Source organism: Mytilus trossulus, chromosome 9 (assembly GCF_036588685.1).
Source record: "Mytilus trossulus isolate FHL-02 chromosome 9, PNRI_Mtr1.1.1.hap1, whole genome shotgun sequence".
Lineage (NCBI taxonomy): Eukaryota > Metazoa > Mollusca > Bivalvia > Mytilida > Mytilidae > Mytilus > Mytilus trossulus.
Window position 1 is genome coordinate 34,100,570 of NC_086381.1, and position 16,113 is coordinate 34,116,682.

General features: G+C 33.5%; 1 protein-coding gene across 1 annotated transcript; it reads right to left on the minus strand.

Annotated features, from left to right (window-relative positions):
- Window positions 1-9,796: 9,796 nt before the first annotated feature.
- On the minus strand, window positions 9,797-15,747 carry LOC134685623 (PDZ and LIM domain protein 1-like). Its single transcript, XM_063545545.1, has 3 exons — window positions 15,480-15,747; window positions 12,289-12,437; window positions 9,797-10,482 (listed from the first exon to the last, which is right to left on the minus strand). The coding sequence occupies exons 1-3, from the start codon at window positions 15,573-15,575 to the stop codon at window positions 10,395-10,397; spliced, it is 333 nt and encodes a 110-aa protein (XP_063401615.1). The 5' UTR covers window positions 15,576-15,747; the 3' UTR covers window positions 9,797-10,394.
- Window positions 15,748-16,113: the final 366 nt, after the last annotated feature.

A 16,113-nucleotide genomic window follows, 5' to 3' on the forward strand; every position in this document is an offset into this window, starting at 1 on the left:
TGGTTGATTCGAATTTTACTTAGGATAGTTGAAGATTGCCAAAATAAAGATTTATCATAGTATGCATTGCCTGTATTTATTTCCATTTACGTAGAATGTGAGATTTATCTCATTTCTGCTCGTCTACTTACAGCTGAGCGTACAGTATGTGAGATTTTTCTCATTACTGATTTTTCCGTGTGATATATATAAAACATTGTATTTTTATTGGGTAAATGTCGGAATCTGACGAGTCTGTATTTACAGACGATTTTCTGTTGTATAATCAAATAACAGACGACATAGAGCCTGATATTGGCTATTTATTACAACCTTCTCCACAACAGTTGAATGATTCATTTAGTTTGCCAAATGTAGAGACACCAGCTACCCCTGCCTGGACACTATTTGATAAATTTCAAACCTCAGATATAACAAATTCTAGTACGCCAAATACCGTAGTTTCGTCAATACTTGAAAACGAAGTTCAACCTTCCACATCAAATTTTAAACATAATTCTTTTCACAAAATGGAAAAGTTAGCCAATTGTCGTAAATTTGGGGGATACCCACATGAAAATGCATTCCAGTTTTTGAGTGAATTTGAGTCTTACGCCGTGTTACATCATATATTACCGGAAGAGGATGCTAGAAAAATTGCCGCTTTTCATTTACACCTTTGTGGCCCAGCTCTTACTTGGTTCAATACTCTTCCAACCGACAATAAGCAATTATGGCAAACTTTTGAACAGGTTTACAAAAAGCAATATATTGATATTGATTTTCGAAGTCCAACTATACTTCTTGAAGGTGAAATATTTGAAACATTAAAACTTTCAAAAGGGCAATCAATTGACGATTTTTATGCTCAACTACTTGAAAAAGCAACAATTTTGCACAAAAGTGATCACGAAATATTGATTAAATTTATAAAGGGTTTGCCTGATCAACTCGCCTTTTTTGTTCGGGCAGGTCACCATAGTGATAGCGCAAATTGCCTAGCAGCTGCCAAAATGGGCGAAGCTCACGGTTATCGAAAGGACGATTTACCACTTGTGGCTGCTGTTAGTAAATCTGTCAATAACACACCTGCTGCGGTGAAAGATGTAAACAAGTATAAAACTGATGTAGTTCGTGAACTGCAAGGACAAATAAACAGTCTTGCTCAAGCTGTCTCAAAACTTGCAACCAATTTTTCTCAGCAAAAAGACAATACTCGTGATGTTCAGGGAAATGATCATTTTTCTCGTTCACGCAATCGAGATCGTCAGGTATATCAATCTGACCGTGGTTTGTGCCGTAAATGTCATGCGCCTGGACACTTTGCGCGTGCCTGCAATTGGAATGAACAGGGTAATATAGATTTCTCTTGTGTATGTCATATTTGTGGACAAACGGGCCATAAGAGTCCACAGTGTGTAAACAGTTCGGGAAACCGGATGAACCCGGGGTTCACAGGGCAGGACCCCCGGGGCGGCATGTAGATAAAATTTCTGTACACGAGTCTGCCTATGTTAACATTTCTGATAAATCGGTAAATTATTCTGAATCAACTGAATCTACAAGTGACGACGATTCAACATTTGTTAGTAAATTTTTGTATATGCCTGTGCGAATTGCAAATCTGGAAATTTCAGCATTAATTGACACAGGTAGTTCAATAAATGTTATGTCTTCGCAACTTTTTAATTCAATACCAGATTCAATGAAGTCCGAGTTTAGTGCTACGAGTGACAAAATTACTTTAGCGAATAATCAGACAGTGCAAATTTATGGAACTGCTAAGGTTAACATTTCTGTGCCTCAAGGAAAGCACTGGATTCATGTATATATTTTAGTGCAAACATCGCATCCTTTAATTTTAGGAACGAATTATTTATATTCCAAGAATATCGTTCTTGACTTTGGTGATTGTCGCATAAGATCTAAACATTTCAAGGTTTTAACTCAAAGTCCCGCTTCTATACCTCCGAATTCAGAAGTCCTTATTTGGGGACACGTAAATGGAAAAGTGCAATATGGAATGCAAGGTATATGTACTTCCAAAATATCTAAAGACCGAGGAGTCATAATATCAAAAGCTGTAGTGACAGTAAATCGAGAAAAACAAGTCCCGATTAAAATTTTGAATTTTACTAATGAAACTGTACATTTGAATAAAGGACAGATTTTAGCGGAGCTTGAACCATTTTCTAAGGATCATGTATGTATGCCTTTGAGTGAAAATAATGACACTCATTTTGTTCAAAATATTCAATTGTCGACTGAACCGGTGAATAAAGATACTGAGATCGACTCTAAATTTATGTCTTATTTTAATATTCCCGAATACTTAACTGAAGTACAGAAATCGACATTGATTGAATTTTTACATTCTAATAAAGAATTATTTGTAACCGAGGAAAACCCTGACTTAGGCTTTACCAATGTTGTTCAACACCAAATATGTTTGAAGCCCGACTTTAAACCGAAACACCAACGTTCATATCGTTTAACACCGGAAAAGAAGGATATTCTAAGACATCATTTAGATGAACTTTTGCGACAAGGTGTAATTGCACCAGTAGAGGAAACAGAAGATGTTCCTATTACAAGTCCGGTGGTACTTGTGTCGAAAAGAACGTATCAAAAAGACAAAGCAAACGCTTCACCGAAAGAGACTAGTTTGTCAAAATTTCGTTTCTGTTGTGACTTTCGGTATTTAAATTCCATGACTCAACACTTTTCTTATTCAATTCCTGATTTACAAGATCTCACTGAATCGTTTTCTACAAAAACACCGAATTTTCTAACTTCAATAGACTTATCATCTGGATTTTTTCAGTTACCGATTTCAAAAGACAGTCAACGTTACACAGCCTTTAATACCTGTTTTGGTACTTTCAAATTTTTAAGATTACCGATGGGACTGAGCTCATCTCCAGCATCTTTTCAACTGTTGATGGATAAAGTACTTAAAGGATTAACTTTTAAATCATGTTTGTGCTATCTTGATGATATCCTTATTGCATCCGAAACATTCAATCAGCATATTGAAGATTTACGAAACGTTTTTCAGAGACTTTCGAATGCTGGTTTAAAGCTGGGACCCAAAAAGTGTAGCTTTGCTCAGAACTCTTGTATATACTTAGGTCATAAAATTTCAAATAAAGGAATTGAGCCGCCACCGGACCGTGTTCAGGCCATCGTTGATTATCCTATACCAAAAAATGTGAAAGAGTTGCGCCGCCTTGTTGGTTTATTTAATTGGTTTCGGAAATACATAAAAAATTTCAGTGCTGAAATGGAACCTCTGACGAGACTTTTAAAGAAATATGAACGTTTTAGCTGGACCGATGAACAACAACGTGCATTTCAGAATGTTAAATCACTTCTGCTAGATTCTCCTATTCTGGCCTTTCCAAACTTCAATTTACCATTTAGACTTGCTGTAGACTCTTGTTGTAAGGGGATTGGTTACGTGCTATATCAGAAAATGAGCGAAACTGATGAGATTCGTGTTATACGATTCGGATCTAAAGCACTTAGTAAATGGCAGAAATCATATGGCCCAACAAAGCTAGAATTACTTGGCATGGTTACCGCCGTTTTAGAATGTTCATCATACCTACGAACAAAGCCTTTTGTTATAGAATGCGACCACCAAGCATTGAAACCGCTATTTAGCAACCAACTGAAAGGCGCCATTTATGAGCGATGGATTGCTATTTTGCAGCAATATAATTTTGAAATTCAATACAAACCTGCGAGGGAAATGCAAGTTCCGGATGCTTTGTCACGATGCACGCAAGAGACTAGTAACGCCTTCGAAAGTCCAGACGAGCAAGATCCGTACTTCCCATATGAACCGGAAAATACAGGTCAAATAATTGTTCCAGGAGGTATTCAATTGACCACTTTATTACATGACTCGGATACTAGCGACAGTAAAAATTTACAAGTGAACAATATTGGTATGTCTTTGACAGTTCCGATGTACACCGTCGATAATAGTGTTCCACGCAAAAATGTATTATTACAGCCACAAAATGAATATGATGCCGACACTGAAGACATTGATCAACAGTTGGCACGTGTAGCAAAGAAACGTAAACCACGAAAAACGTTACAACTTTACCCACGAAAGAAATATAACGCAGTGAAAAAATCAGAACCTTTGAATAAACTGACAGATTGTGACTCAAAGCATAGTCAAATATCGATTTCTGATCAGTTGAACCAGTTTGAAAAAGTTTATCAACAAATCACTCAGTCGACTAATTTACCAAAATCGAATCAAATATTTGATCAAAGTACTGATAGTGCTACTTCTCAATGTGATGCAACATTTTTCAATCAAAGCACTGAAAGTTCTCAAAATGAAACGTCAGACAAAATATTTAATCAAAGCACTGCAAGTGATAATGTACAGGATTTAGACAAAATATTTGAGCAAACGACTGACGTTAATGAAACGCAGGTTACTTATATTAGTGAAAATGAAATCACGAACAATTATACCAACAAACGAGACTCTGATACTGGTATTGATAGTGATCCAAATGTAAATATTTTGAAATCGATTGACATTTTTAGGGAAAAGGGATTTAGTATAGAGTCGATACATGAATTGCAGCGCAATGACACAAACTGCAGCCCGTTAATTCAGTATCTTGAAAGAAACGAACTACCAAAGCTGCAGAAAGAGGCCCGCAGACTTCTTTTATTAATACCAAATTTTCACTTGATCAATGGAATATTATTTCATACACGAAATAGGAAATCAGTGCGTGCAAAAACAATGAATAATTTTCAGCTAGTTGTCCCGGAAATTTCACTGAAAACAATAATTGCATTACATCATGATTCGACATTAGGTGGACATTGTGGTATACAAAATACTCTTGATTTAATCCAAGAACAGTACTATTTTCCGAATTTGAGTGAAAAAGTAACTGATTATATTCGTTCATGTCATGAATGTCAAAGCAGGAAAAATACCACACTAAAAACAAAAGCGTCCATTACATCATTTCCTACGCCGTGTGCACCATTTGAAGTTTGGGAAATGGACCTTCAATATGGACCCGTCCCCGTCTCTCGAAGTGGCAATTCTTACATTTTTACTGCAATTGACTTATTTAGTAAATACATGTTTGCAGAGCCGATACCTAACACTGATTCGTTAACAGTCGGAAATGCTCTTTTTAAATTAGTCACGCAATTTGGAGTTTGTCGAACTATCGTTAGTGATCAAGGATCGGAATTTATTGGTAAATGTTTCCGAGAAGTTTGTCGTTTATTGGATATTATTCAGGAATATACCCCTAGCTTCGCTCATCATTGTTTGGGAGCATGTGAGAGACCTCACAGAACTTTATCGGAAAGACTAACACCGTTTATTGTAAAAGGAAAACCATGGGAGGATGTTTTACCGGGAATAGTATTTTCGATGAACAATACGCCAAACCAAAGTGTTGGATTTTCGCCTTTTGAAATAGTGTATGGGAAAAGACCCCAATTTCCGTTGTCTTTGCATATTAAGGACACAGACTTTTCGTCTGTACCTAAAGATTGTCATGCGTATCTCAAACAGCAATGTGAAAAGTTGAACCTTATACGTACTGAAGTTGAAAAAAATGCTATTAATTCACAAGTTAAAATGGTTGACCGAGTAAATAAGGACAAAATACCAAATATTTCATTTAATGAAAACGACTATGTTTATTTGTCGAAAGAACCAACCGGGTCAGGACAAAAATTTAAAAATAGATTTGCAGGTCCATATGTGATCTCAAGAGTAAATAGTCCTCATATGTACACCTTAAAGGACCCAAACACGAACAAAATATTATCACAGCCAGTGCATATCAATAGACTGAAATCTGCGTATGTGAGAAAACCAAATCCGTCAAAATATTTTATGGACCCTGTTCATACGAAACTAGACTATGTTGAAGTGCAAGATTATACATCTATGAATGAGGATAATACGCCTGTTCAGGAAAACCAAAACACCAATTATGACAATTTATCTGATAATACAAGCCAATCAGACAATATTTTGATTGTTGACAATAGTACAACCATGTCTCGCCCAAAGCGCACTAAGCAATTACCCGCTAGGTTCAAAGATAATAATTTCATTCATTTTAGTGAGGTTGACGTATCTAGCGATTCAAAGTCTGCAAGTCAGTTAAAAGTGAAAAGATTCCTAGCGCACAAAATAATGAATGGAAAAAGAGCGTATCTTGCTCATATAGTTGGTGAACCAGCCCAACACGCTATGTGGCTTCAAGAACATCAGCTTGGACCGAAAGCCAAGGCCAAATTAAAATCTCGACCTCCGCCAAAAATTTAAACATTTTTATTGTCATAACATCATCTTTATTTAATTAGCGTCCACCATTTATATACTCGTTAGATTTATCTCATGAGTACATGCGCGATACAACTCATGGTAAATTTATAATATATATTCACAAGTAGACTATTTGTCTGTGAGAGTTTTCTCATGACTACATGCGCAATATAACTGTATATATTCACAAGTTACTATTTGTCTGTGAGATTTATCTCATGACAATTTAATTAAGTAGCTATGTACAACGTAACATTTATCGAAATTTGGAACATCGACTCATGCTATTAATAATTCGTCAAGGATCTGTGTGATATTGTTAGTGCCGTGTGTATTTTATTCTACCGCAAACTTACTTGTGAGATTTATCTCATAGTGAGATATCCGTTTACGGGATATCCGTTAATGAAGACCAAGAGGCAAAAGAGAAAGATTAATATGAACATTTATTGCATGTTCCCTATTGTATTTTGTATTTTTATGCATTGATGTGTTTATTATATATGATTCCGGCATCACTTACATTTTTGCTACTTAATGATTATTGAAATATCGTATTTTGTATTCATTATTGATAACATGAATAATATTTTTTGATTGATTAACATGTTTTTGTTTTGTATTGAAGCTTTTATTAGAATTTAAGGGCAGTTAGCCTGAATTACTTTTGAAAGGCAAATTTTATTGACTTTAGAACATGTAGCTAGAGGATTTACTTGTTGTTTTTCACCCTCCGTTTTGAATTTCGAATTATGAATATCGTATTTGTATGTAATTTTATAAGTTCGAAAGTTGCAAGGATTAGTTAAAAGACTTAATCGAATTGTCAAAACTTTATAAAGGAAACTACACTTTATTTTATGAAATGAACATTGTTTTTTTCTGTAGTGCTGATTGTTAATGAAATAAGTTTAATAACCCCAAAACATGGAAATTGGAATAGTAAGGCATAGATAACCAAATGAGATTGTATGAATATCTGTCAATGACTTTTATATGTTAATCACGAATAACCTGAGTAGTATTGCTGTGAGTAGTATGGTTCACGAGAAATTCAGAGTGCATGAGATTTTATGAGCTGGTCTTGAATTGTATTTTTGTGTGAGACTCTTTGAAAGTGTGCATAATTTATCACGTTTAGCATTTATCTACAAAATAAGAGTAAGGACTCTGGTGATTTCATAGTATTTTATATCATATGATATTTAACTGTCACGTTTATGACGAACAAGATATTTTTATACATGTAGTACTCCGCAATTTGTTCCAAGATGCTTATTCCACCAAGTTATCCATACCAGTTACTTGTTCGTTAAGATATATTTTGAAAGATAGAGAATTTTGAATATTTTGAAAGTTAGAAAGATAGTGTTGTAATATTGATCATGTATTTTTATTTGATTGTGAATCTGAATTCCATATATGCAAAAATTCATTGGGAATTTTCTTTCTGCCGGGGGATGTTATATATTTAGATATATATGTTTTATATATGTGTAATTCAGTTTTATATGTTTTACGGAATTGTACAAGTGATGTCCGGAAACGCCTTTTTGTTTTACGCTCTCTTTTATTAAATGTCGTTGACGTAAGATGTGTTTTTGTTCATGAGCTAGTCGCAACCCCAACACTTTTATAATTACGACGAGGCGATATCGTTACAGTTGTCATTTTATTTTCGACTTTTGAGTTTAAACGTCCCTCTTGCATCTTTAGCCTCTCTTTGTATTTTAACAAATAGGACTTTTTAGTACTATTTCAAGGTTTAATATAGCTTGTGTTCTTTATATCTTTTTTATATCGTTACTGGTTGAGGGTTATCCAATCTAGGTTGGACAGTTCCGTCTGTAAAATAATGAGTATGACTTTGGAATGTGTAATACTTGTCAAATACCGGGTACCAAAGCAAGCTGCATTAAATTTTTAACACATTATAAAATTATAAAGTGTCCCAAATGGTTATCTCTACAAAAGTAATGATCTTAATCGAAATTGAGTTTGATAATTTGTAGATTTTGTCTCGCTGACCATTTCTTCTATTTTGAAGTTTCTTTTTTCATCATGGTTAAAGATAATAAGCAATAGAGCAAAATAAAATAAAAAGGGCAGTGAGAGGCAACAACTGAGAGGCAACAACTTCTAGGAAGATACCACAATTTTACCATATCTTTAGATCATACTTTGTTTAAGATTTTTCATCCATCTATTATAGATTTCGAGATGACATAAAAATCAAAAGCTCAAGTTTTATTGTAAATGGACATTTGGTATATCTTAAAATAATTTGAACACTTCTGGCCCAGTTTTACTCTTTCTCCAGCGGTTTGGGTATAATAGATAAAACTTTCACTTTATCCTTATGTTTTATTTTTAGCCTTGTCAAATTTATTGGTTGGGATTATCGGACGCTTTAAAAAAAAAATACATAACTCAATGATGATTGTGGCCATGTTTTGTTCAGTTTTAATCAGAAGTTTCAGAAAAGAGACATCTATTTGTGTCATCTAGATGTTGTCTGACTCTCCAATTAAATCTAAGGTGTTTATAAGATAACCTTTTTAAGTATAACCGAATACCGTACATACATTTTCGAATTGATGTAATTGGGTTGATAATCTCAGCATGTTTGATTATCTTATGCGTTTTAGATTCTTGTAAAGACTAGAAGTTAAAATGCTGGTATTAAATTAAGTTAGAATGTTAGATTATCTGCTTTTGTTTTTGATTTTTTTTTCTATGCATGAATGTTAATTTGTTTGAGAGAGCTATTATCGGCTTCTGGTTCTCTAAGTCGTTTCCGTAAAAATAAATAATTAAGTATCTGGCAACCATACAATCACGTAAAATGTGATCAGTTAATTTACAATTAGTATGTCTTATACAAAAAGTAGCAATTACTGCAAAAGCATCAGGCAATATTATAAAAATGTAATATATGATTTTTGAACTATAAAAACAACTACAAATTACTGTTTCTCTACTATAATTGTACATTTCAATTTGAGTAATTATGATAATTTCCCGTACCACTATGATTAATTGATCTTCAACCATTATCTGAACAATAACCGATCCACAATTTTGTCATTTTAACAATTCAAAATCATATTCCAATACTAAGCGCGACTACTCAGGAATACACAACATAACAGTCACATCCGAGTTATCTCCCATCAAACGCATGAAATGTATAAAGTGTATCCATCAGCGTGTCGATACCGGTGCTTGTGGTATTATCAGCTTGATTTATCAGTACCTCATAAACAAAGGTTTCGACTCCCTTAAGTTAGGCAAATGTGACCTTTTATGTACGTCCTTTTGGTCATAATACTCAACTAGGCAGTTCGGTTCTGATACCTCCTTGGTATTCAATTGTAAGGTTTCGAGCATTCCTTATCGGAAGGAAAATAAGAAAATCTCTTACACTTATCAAGTGTTTTCTTCATTATTTATTTTGTACAAAAAATATAACGAATATCACTTACAAAATCTTTATTTTATCTAAACAAATTATACAATAAAAACTTTCCTTCATTTAACAATGTTATAAATATGTATCATATATATCAAAAGTTAAATTATACACCAAAAACGATAAAATTCACATCCTTTATTGCACGTAACGGCCTTGTACGACGACTGATGATAAAATGAAATATGAAAAATAAACACCAAACAGATATGAAATTAATGTTTTTCTCCAAGGGTCAGTTTCGGGGGAAATAATGTCCCCCTTTTTTGGAACCACTGATAAATGTCGATTTTTTGAAACCTTGATTTCAAATGAATTTCTGAATATGAATCAACACATTCCTTGTTCCAAAGCGAATGACGAATCCAATAATAAAAGCATAGCGTAGTGGTCCTAATTTATATCACTACAAATTGAAATGACTACACACAACTTCGTGATGATATATACAAAAAACAGATAATATACATTTTCGAATTGAACCTCCACAAATTTAAGATTCCAAATAGATTTCCAACTAGTTATTCTTCTTGATACGTCTCTGACTTGTTGACTGTTCAAGGAATGGCTTGATGACTTACTACTAATCATTTAAGTATATGTTTATTGTGCTGATTGCGCTTTCCATGGTGAAAATTTGACGGGACCTTTTGGTTTTATAGAAGATAGTCTATCCATACCGCCGTGTCCTCTGAAATAAATAAATATGATAATTAGAAAAGAAGATGAGATATGAGTGCAAATGAGACAACTCTCCATCCAAGTCACAACTTATAAAAGTAAACCATTAAAGGTCAAAGTACGTGGTCTTCAACATGGAGCATTGGCTCTCACCGCACAGTAAGCTATATAAAAGGCCACAACAATGATTATGTAAAACCATTCATACAAACGGTGAAACCAACGTGCTAATCTATATAAAAAAACCCACAAGAAACAAGAACACTTATGAACCACATCAACAAACGACAACTACCGAAAAATCATATTCCTGACTTAGGACAGGTGCAAACAATTGCAGCGGGTTTACAACGTTTTAATGGTACCAAACCTTCACCCTTATCTGAAACAATAGTGTTACAACGCAACATAGAAAGACACACTTTACTGAGAACTTTCAAAAGAAGAATTACACCGGAACACACGAAGAGAAGAGACATATACAATTAACTCGGTTTTTAGACTTCTACTTCTTCTAATATAAAAAAAAAACAAACCAAACCCTGCCTGTCTAACGAGAAGGGTCAATTACACAAGACAATAAAACTTCAGATTATGAGGAGTAATCTGATGCGCCAAAGAAAATACAGTTATAGAAACTTATACCCAAAATAAACTTATTCATAAACAATAGACAATATTTTGTCTGAAAACAGTTGATAATGTAGATAATAGAATGATGACTCGTATGCTTGAGTATGCTGGTGTCAGAAGGAATTAATTATTGACAGTTAATTATTCTACTGATTTATATATAGCATCTCTACTGTAGTCGTCTGATTGTGGTGGTGAAAATTGCTGACTTGCTAATATTGCAATTATCAATCAAAAATGTCTTATGATTTCAACACTTGGGGGAAATATATATGAAGCAAAACTATATATTATCAAAGCTATGTTGGTGACCGATTGGGGTATTTGGATAAGATATAGGATCCTGCTGCAGATTCGGAATATTAAAAAATGGTAGCAGAGGCATACTGCAAAATTTTACATAAGAGTCGGGCAACTTTAGAAAAAAAAACATGATTTTTAACGTCAGGTCCCCATCCCCAATAAGTCTTCGACACTTGGAACAACATGTTCGGACTTTATTTCACACAGTAGCTACTTAAATGTGAACGTAGTCGGAGTTTCAAGCAACATCGTTTCGTATTTCGGAACAAGAACATATGATGACTAAACTATAATTACTTAAAGATGGCTAAGACCTGCAAATTAGATGGGTATTGGGAATGTTGAAGTAGTTGATAGTTAATAATTGATGGGAAGAACATTCAAAACACGAACCAAATTCTATCGGAAATAAAAATAAGAATTTCTTTCAGATAGTAGAAAGTTATTACGTTTTCAGATACCCTTATATAATGCAGAATTTAAACAGCTTGTTAAATTTGAAATACTGTATCAAAACTTTATTAAACATCTAAATATGTCAGAAAAAACGAAACACATTTTTATTTTATGTTTCAACTTTAACTTTTTTAAAACTATCCCCTTTTTTAAGTATAGTATGTTCAAGTCATCTTTTAGTGTTGTGCTACTCCTAACAGAATATAAACAATGTTATCAAACTAAATGATTCAGTTTTTCGGAAAATTCCACAGTATTCCCTTCTGATATAGTATATATATAGTATTTAATTTTCGATGTATGCATGTTATATGAATAAAAGGAAGTTTTTATAGTTTCTTTATCTACCCACTGCAATCATCATCGATTTACTTATCTGGAGGAAATGATCCGAATTGCAGGTGTTATGATAATCAGTACATACTTAACAACTGTAAGCTGTAGATAATTCCCTGATCCTCGAATTGTCTGGTGTGCCTGCATATGGGTCATTTCCCTGGCATCGGAGTTTCCGATACCTATTATAGAATCACCAGCAGATAAAACACCAGCCGCTGGACTACCAGATTCAACCTGAAAGAAAGATCATGTATGTAAAACCAAATAACCACTGACAAACTAGAATAATTGTGCATTCTGATTTAACCAACAACAAAAAAAGGAAATATACATTAAAAGTTCCAATTTATGTCTTAAAACAAACAAGTCGAAGAAACATACAATTTTCTGGGATTTTTTTATGTGTATGCTAATTTTACGAAATGTTCTAAGTGCGTGGCTGGTATGCTGGTGGTATTCTAATAGTACTAATAAAGAAGAGATAGCTTTCTGTCGGGGAAACTACGACTGAATGTAAAATTTGATACATATTTTTAAATAAAAATACTTGACATATACAATAATCCAAAAAAAATTCTAGGAAAAAGTGGATTGACTTCGGAACAGTAGTAGTTAAGTAGTACTGTTATGTAGACGATACTGAATATTACTCCTGAAGTTAGGTCTTGGTTTCCTAGTACAACAAAAGATAAATCAAACTTTCTTCTGGCGTTTCTTAGATGATGGTGGTGATAATATATATTCTTGCATGTGTTCCTGTTTGAAGTGTGAAAGTCTGATGTCATTGGAGATGTAATTCTGTTCTCATGAAGTTTCTTGTGGAGTCTTGTCACAATGCCAGGAACATTTGCCAAGCATCAAACAATGTTATTTTTCTTGTGTAATTCTTACGATTGATTGTTTCGGTTATGAAACAAAGGTTATAGATAAAAGAAGATGTGGCACATGAGTCACCGAGTGGACCAAACAACACATCAAAATCAAGATGATAAAATTGAGAATGGAAATGGGGAATGTGTCAAAGAGACAACAACCCGACCCGAGATCCGACCATAGAGCAGACAACAGCAGAAGGTCACGAACAGGTCTTCAATGTAGCGATAAATTCCTGCACCCGGAGGCGTCCTTCAGCTGCCCCCTAAACAAACATATGATATATGTACTAGTTCAGTGATAATGAACGCCATACTTATTTCCAAATTGTACACAAGAAACTAAAATTAAAATAATACAAGACTAACAAAGGTCAGAGGCTCCTGACTTGGGACAGGCGCAAAAATGCGGCGGGGTTAAACATGTTTATTAGATCTGAACCCTCCCCTATACCTCTAGCCAATGTAGAAAAGATGCATCAATGTGGCAACATATAATCCCCAACTATAAAGTGTCTAAACCAATAATGATAATAAGCCTTCACAAGACTTGAAATTTTTTAAAACAGTGACTGCCAAAGTTGTTCCATCATCAGAAAATTGCCTCATGGACAATGCATATTGAGATAAAGTTGGTATGTGCCCTAAACATGTGTTTATGGTCAACACAACTACAAACGGCATTAATGTTCCAGTAATATTTATGATATACATATAAACTGTATTGCTTTTAGTTTGAAATAAACTATTAAACTATTTCTCTGAGGAAAATTCGGATAAAAATACAATTTAAATTTCGATGTTTTACAACTTTTAAGAATGTCACATACGCGGACGAAGAAGATGGTGACTATATTCCCACCCAAATATTTTACTCGATTTATTGGGTTCTAAATTGAATTACTTGAGCGAAATAACAAGTACAATACTCAATTGATCATCAAGGTGAGGAATTTTTTCAACTGGAACCAAAAGTTCAAAACATTGCTAATATACACACTAAGACCATTGGCATTATATATAGTAATAACAATAAAACACCAACCACCTGCAAAATAAAAATGCAAGACGGGAACTTGTTATCAGTAAAAAAAAGTAAAAGAACTTATTGGTTCCACAAACATATAGATAAAAAGCCAGATTTGTTTCAGACATAAGTACTTGAGTACCGGCTCGACAATTCTTTGTAACCCTTCCCCCTTTTAACATTTTTTTTAGAAATATTATAAATGCATTTTCTATTTACTATCAATTTCTGAATTAATATCCACAGAGGTCATTGATAATATCATTGTAGATATATTGTTATCAGTGACCTCTATAGATATTAAAACTACAAAATTAATAGGAAATAGTAAATCCATGTTATTTGTAGTATATTTATGTAAATTATGTTTATATAACACACAGAAAGGGAAAAGAATTGAAATCTAAATAATGAAAAAAACTAAAACTAGAAACGAATTTTGTGAAAAGGGAGGGCTACAATATGTTTGACCAATTTTCTAGTACTTTGGTTCCAGTATAATCATTTTATATTTTGGAAGTTGTTTCTTTGTGTACACTAGGCGTCTGTTGCGACACATACGTGTAAAGCTTTTTTCAAAAATATCATCTATTTGACATTGAAAAGTTCGTACTAGAGTTATTCTTTACAGAATTTACTTGACTCAAGTGCTTATTGCTGATAGTTGTACAAATACAATTCGCATGTTGGGGCGTGTGAAACCAATTATATTGTCTGTTTGAACAATTTTCTGATTTCTTATCAATCTGACGTCTGCTATAACGTAGTACAGGAATCAGATGCTATATATATTGACAGGGAACCAGTAAATATTAGGTTTCAGTCGGACTTAATTTGGCCCGTGTCTATACAATGATTAGAGGTTAATTGATGGCAGCTTCTGTTTTCCAGCAAAGAACAATTAACTAATTTCTTGTCTAATTTAAAACAACTTAAACACAACAGTATTTCAAATAAATATCAAATTGTTCGTTTTATCGCACTTTTATCTTAAAAATGTAGCACTTATGTTTCAATGAGGCATGGAAGAATTTTTAGCAATAAAATGAAAAAAAAAATACGTTACTGTTCTTTTATCAATGCTAGATGGTTCAATTGAAATGAAACTAAATATTCTCGGTCAATCCTTACATTTCAATTGTATATAAAGGAAAAAGATATCTGTGGCATATACGCAAATGAAACCAGCACCCCTAAGATTAAGAAAAAGAAAATAAACGATGAAAAATTATATTAAATGGAATCAAAACAATGAACTCAGTCAATCCAAAAAAAAATGTAACAGTTTTGTGATCGGAATAGAAATCTATCTCAAAACATTACTTATATCAGCTATCGGAATGAAACAACTTGACATTGAAATGCTACCACGCCTACCTTCTTTACTTGAAGTGGTACATTAAAATCCCGTCCTCCTGCTAACCGAAATCCCCACGGTTGTCCACCACTCTTTTGTATCTGAACCGTCGCCATTCCAAGATTCTACAAAACTAATTGAAATTTTGAAGAAATAATCAGCAAACACTTGTTACAGCACTGTATGTCACCCCTGAGATCCTCCCAAAAGACAAGATACCACAACAATCTACCAAATCACATGATTCCTGCTAGAACGATCATCTGTTGGGGAGTAAACAAGAAGTTCTAAATATAAACATAACATTCCATGTAGATACTACATATCATTAATAGATGATACCACTATCTATCAGATTATCTGTCTTTCATTTATGTCGAAAAATTATAAACATATTTTCTATTTCATTGTTTTATCTTTCTCTTTGTTGTTTTTTCCCTTCTCATTTACCTCTCTGTGCTTTGTAGGGGGTCGTTGAATATGGGAGAAACTTAATTTTTCAAATGAGTTTTCAGATTGCATGAATGGGAGTTTCGCACAAGTAACATACAATTTAAGTTTAACTATTAATTCAACACTTTTTACATTAACCTTCATTTCAAACGACAGTTTATTGAATTAATTTTGCATTATACTGTTGTTGTTTTTCATGTA

Excerpts from the sequence above, each read along its gene's own strand:
- LOC134685623 (XM_063545545.1), bottom strand. The coding sequence starts at position 15,575 with ATGGCGACGGTTCAGATACAAAAGAGTGGTGGACAACCGTGGGGATTT. Across the intron at positions 12,438-15,479 it reads TACCACTTCAAGTAAAGAAG|GTTGAATCTGGTAGTCCAGC; the intron begins GTAGGCGTGGTA and ends TCTTTCTTTCAG. Across the intron at positions 10,483-12,288 it reads CTACAGCTTACAGTTGTTAA|AGGACACGGCGGTATGGATA; the intron begins GTATGTACTGAT and ends TATTTATTTCAG.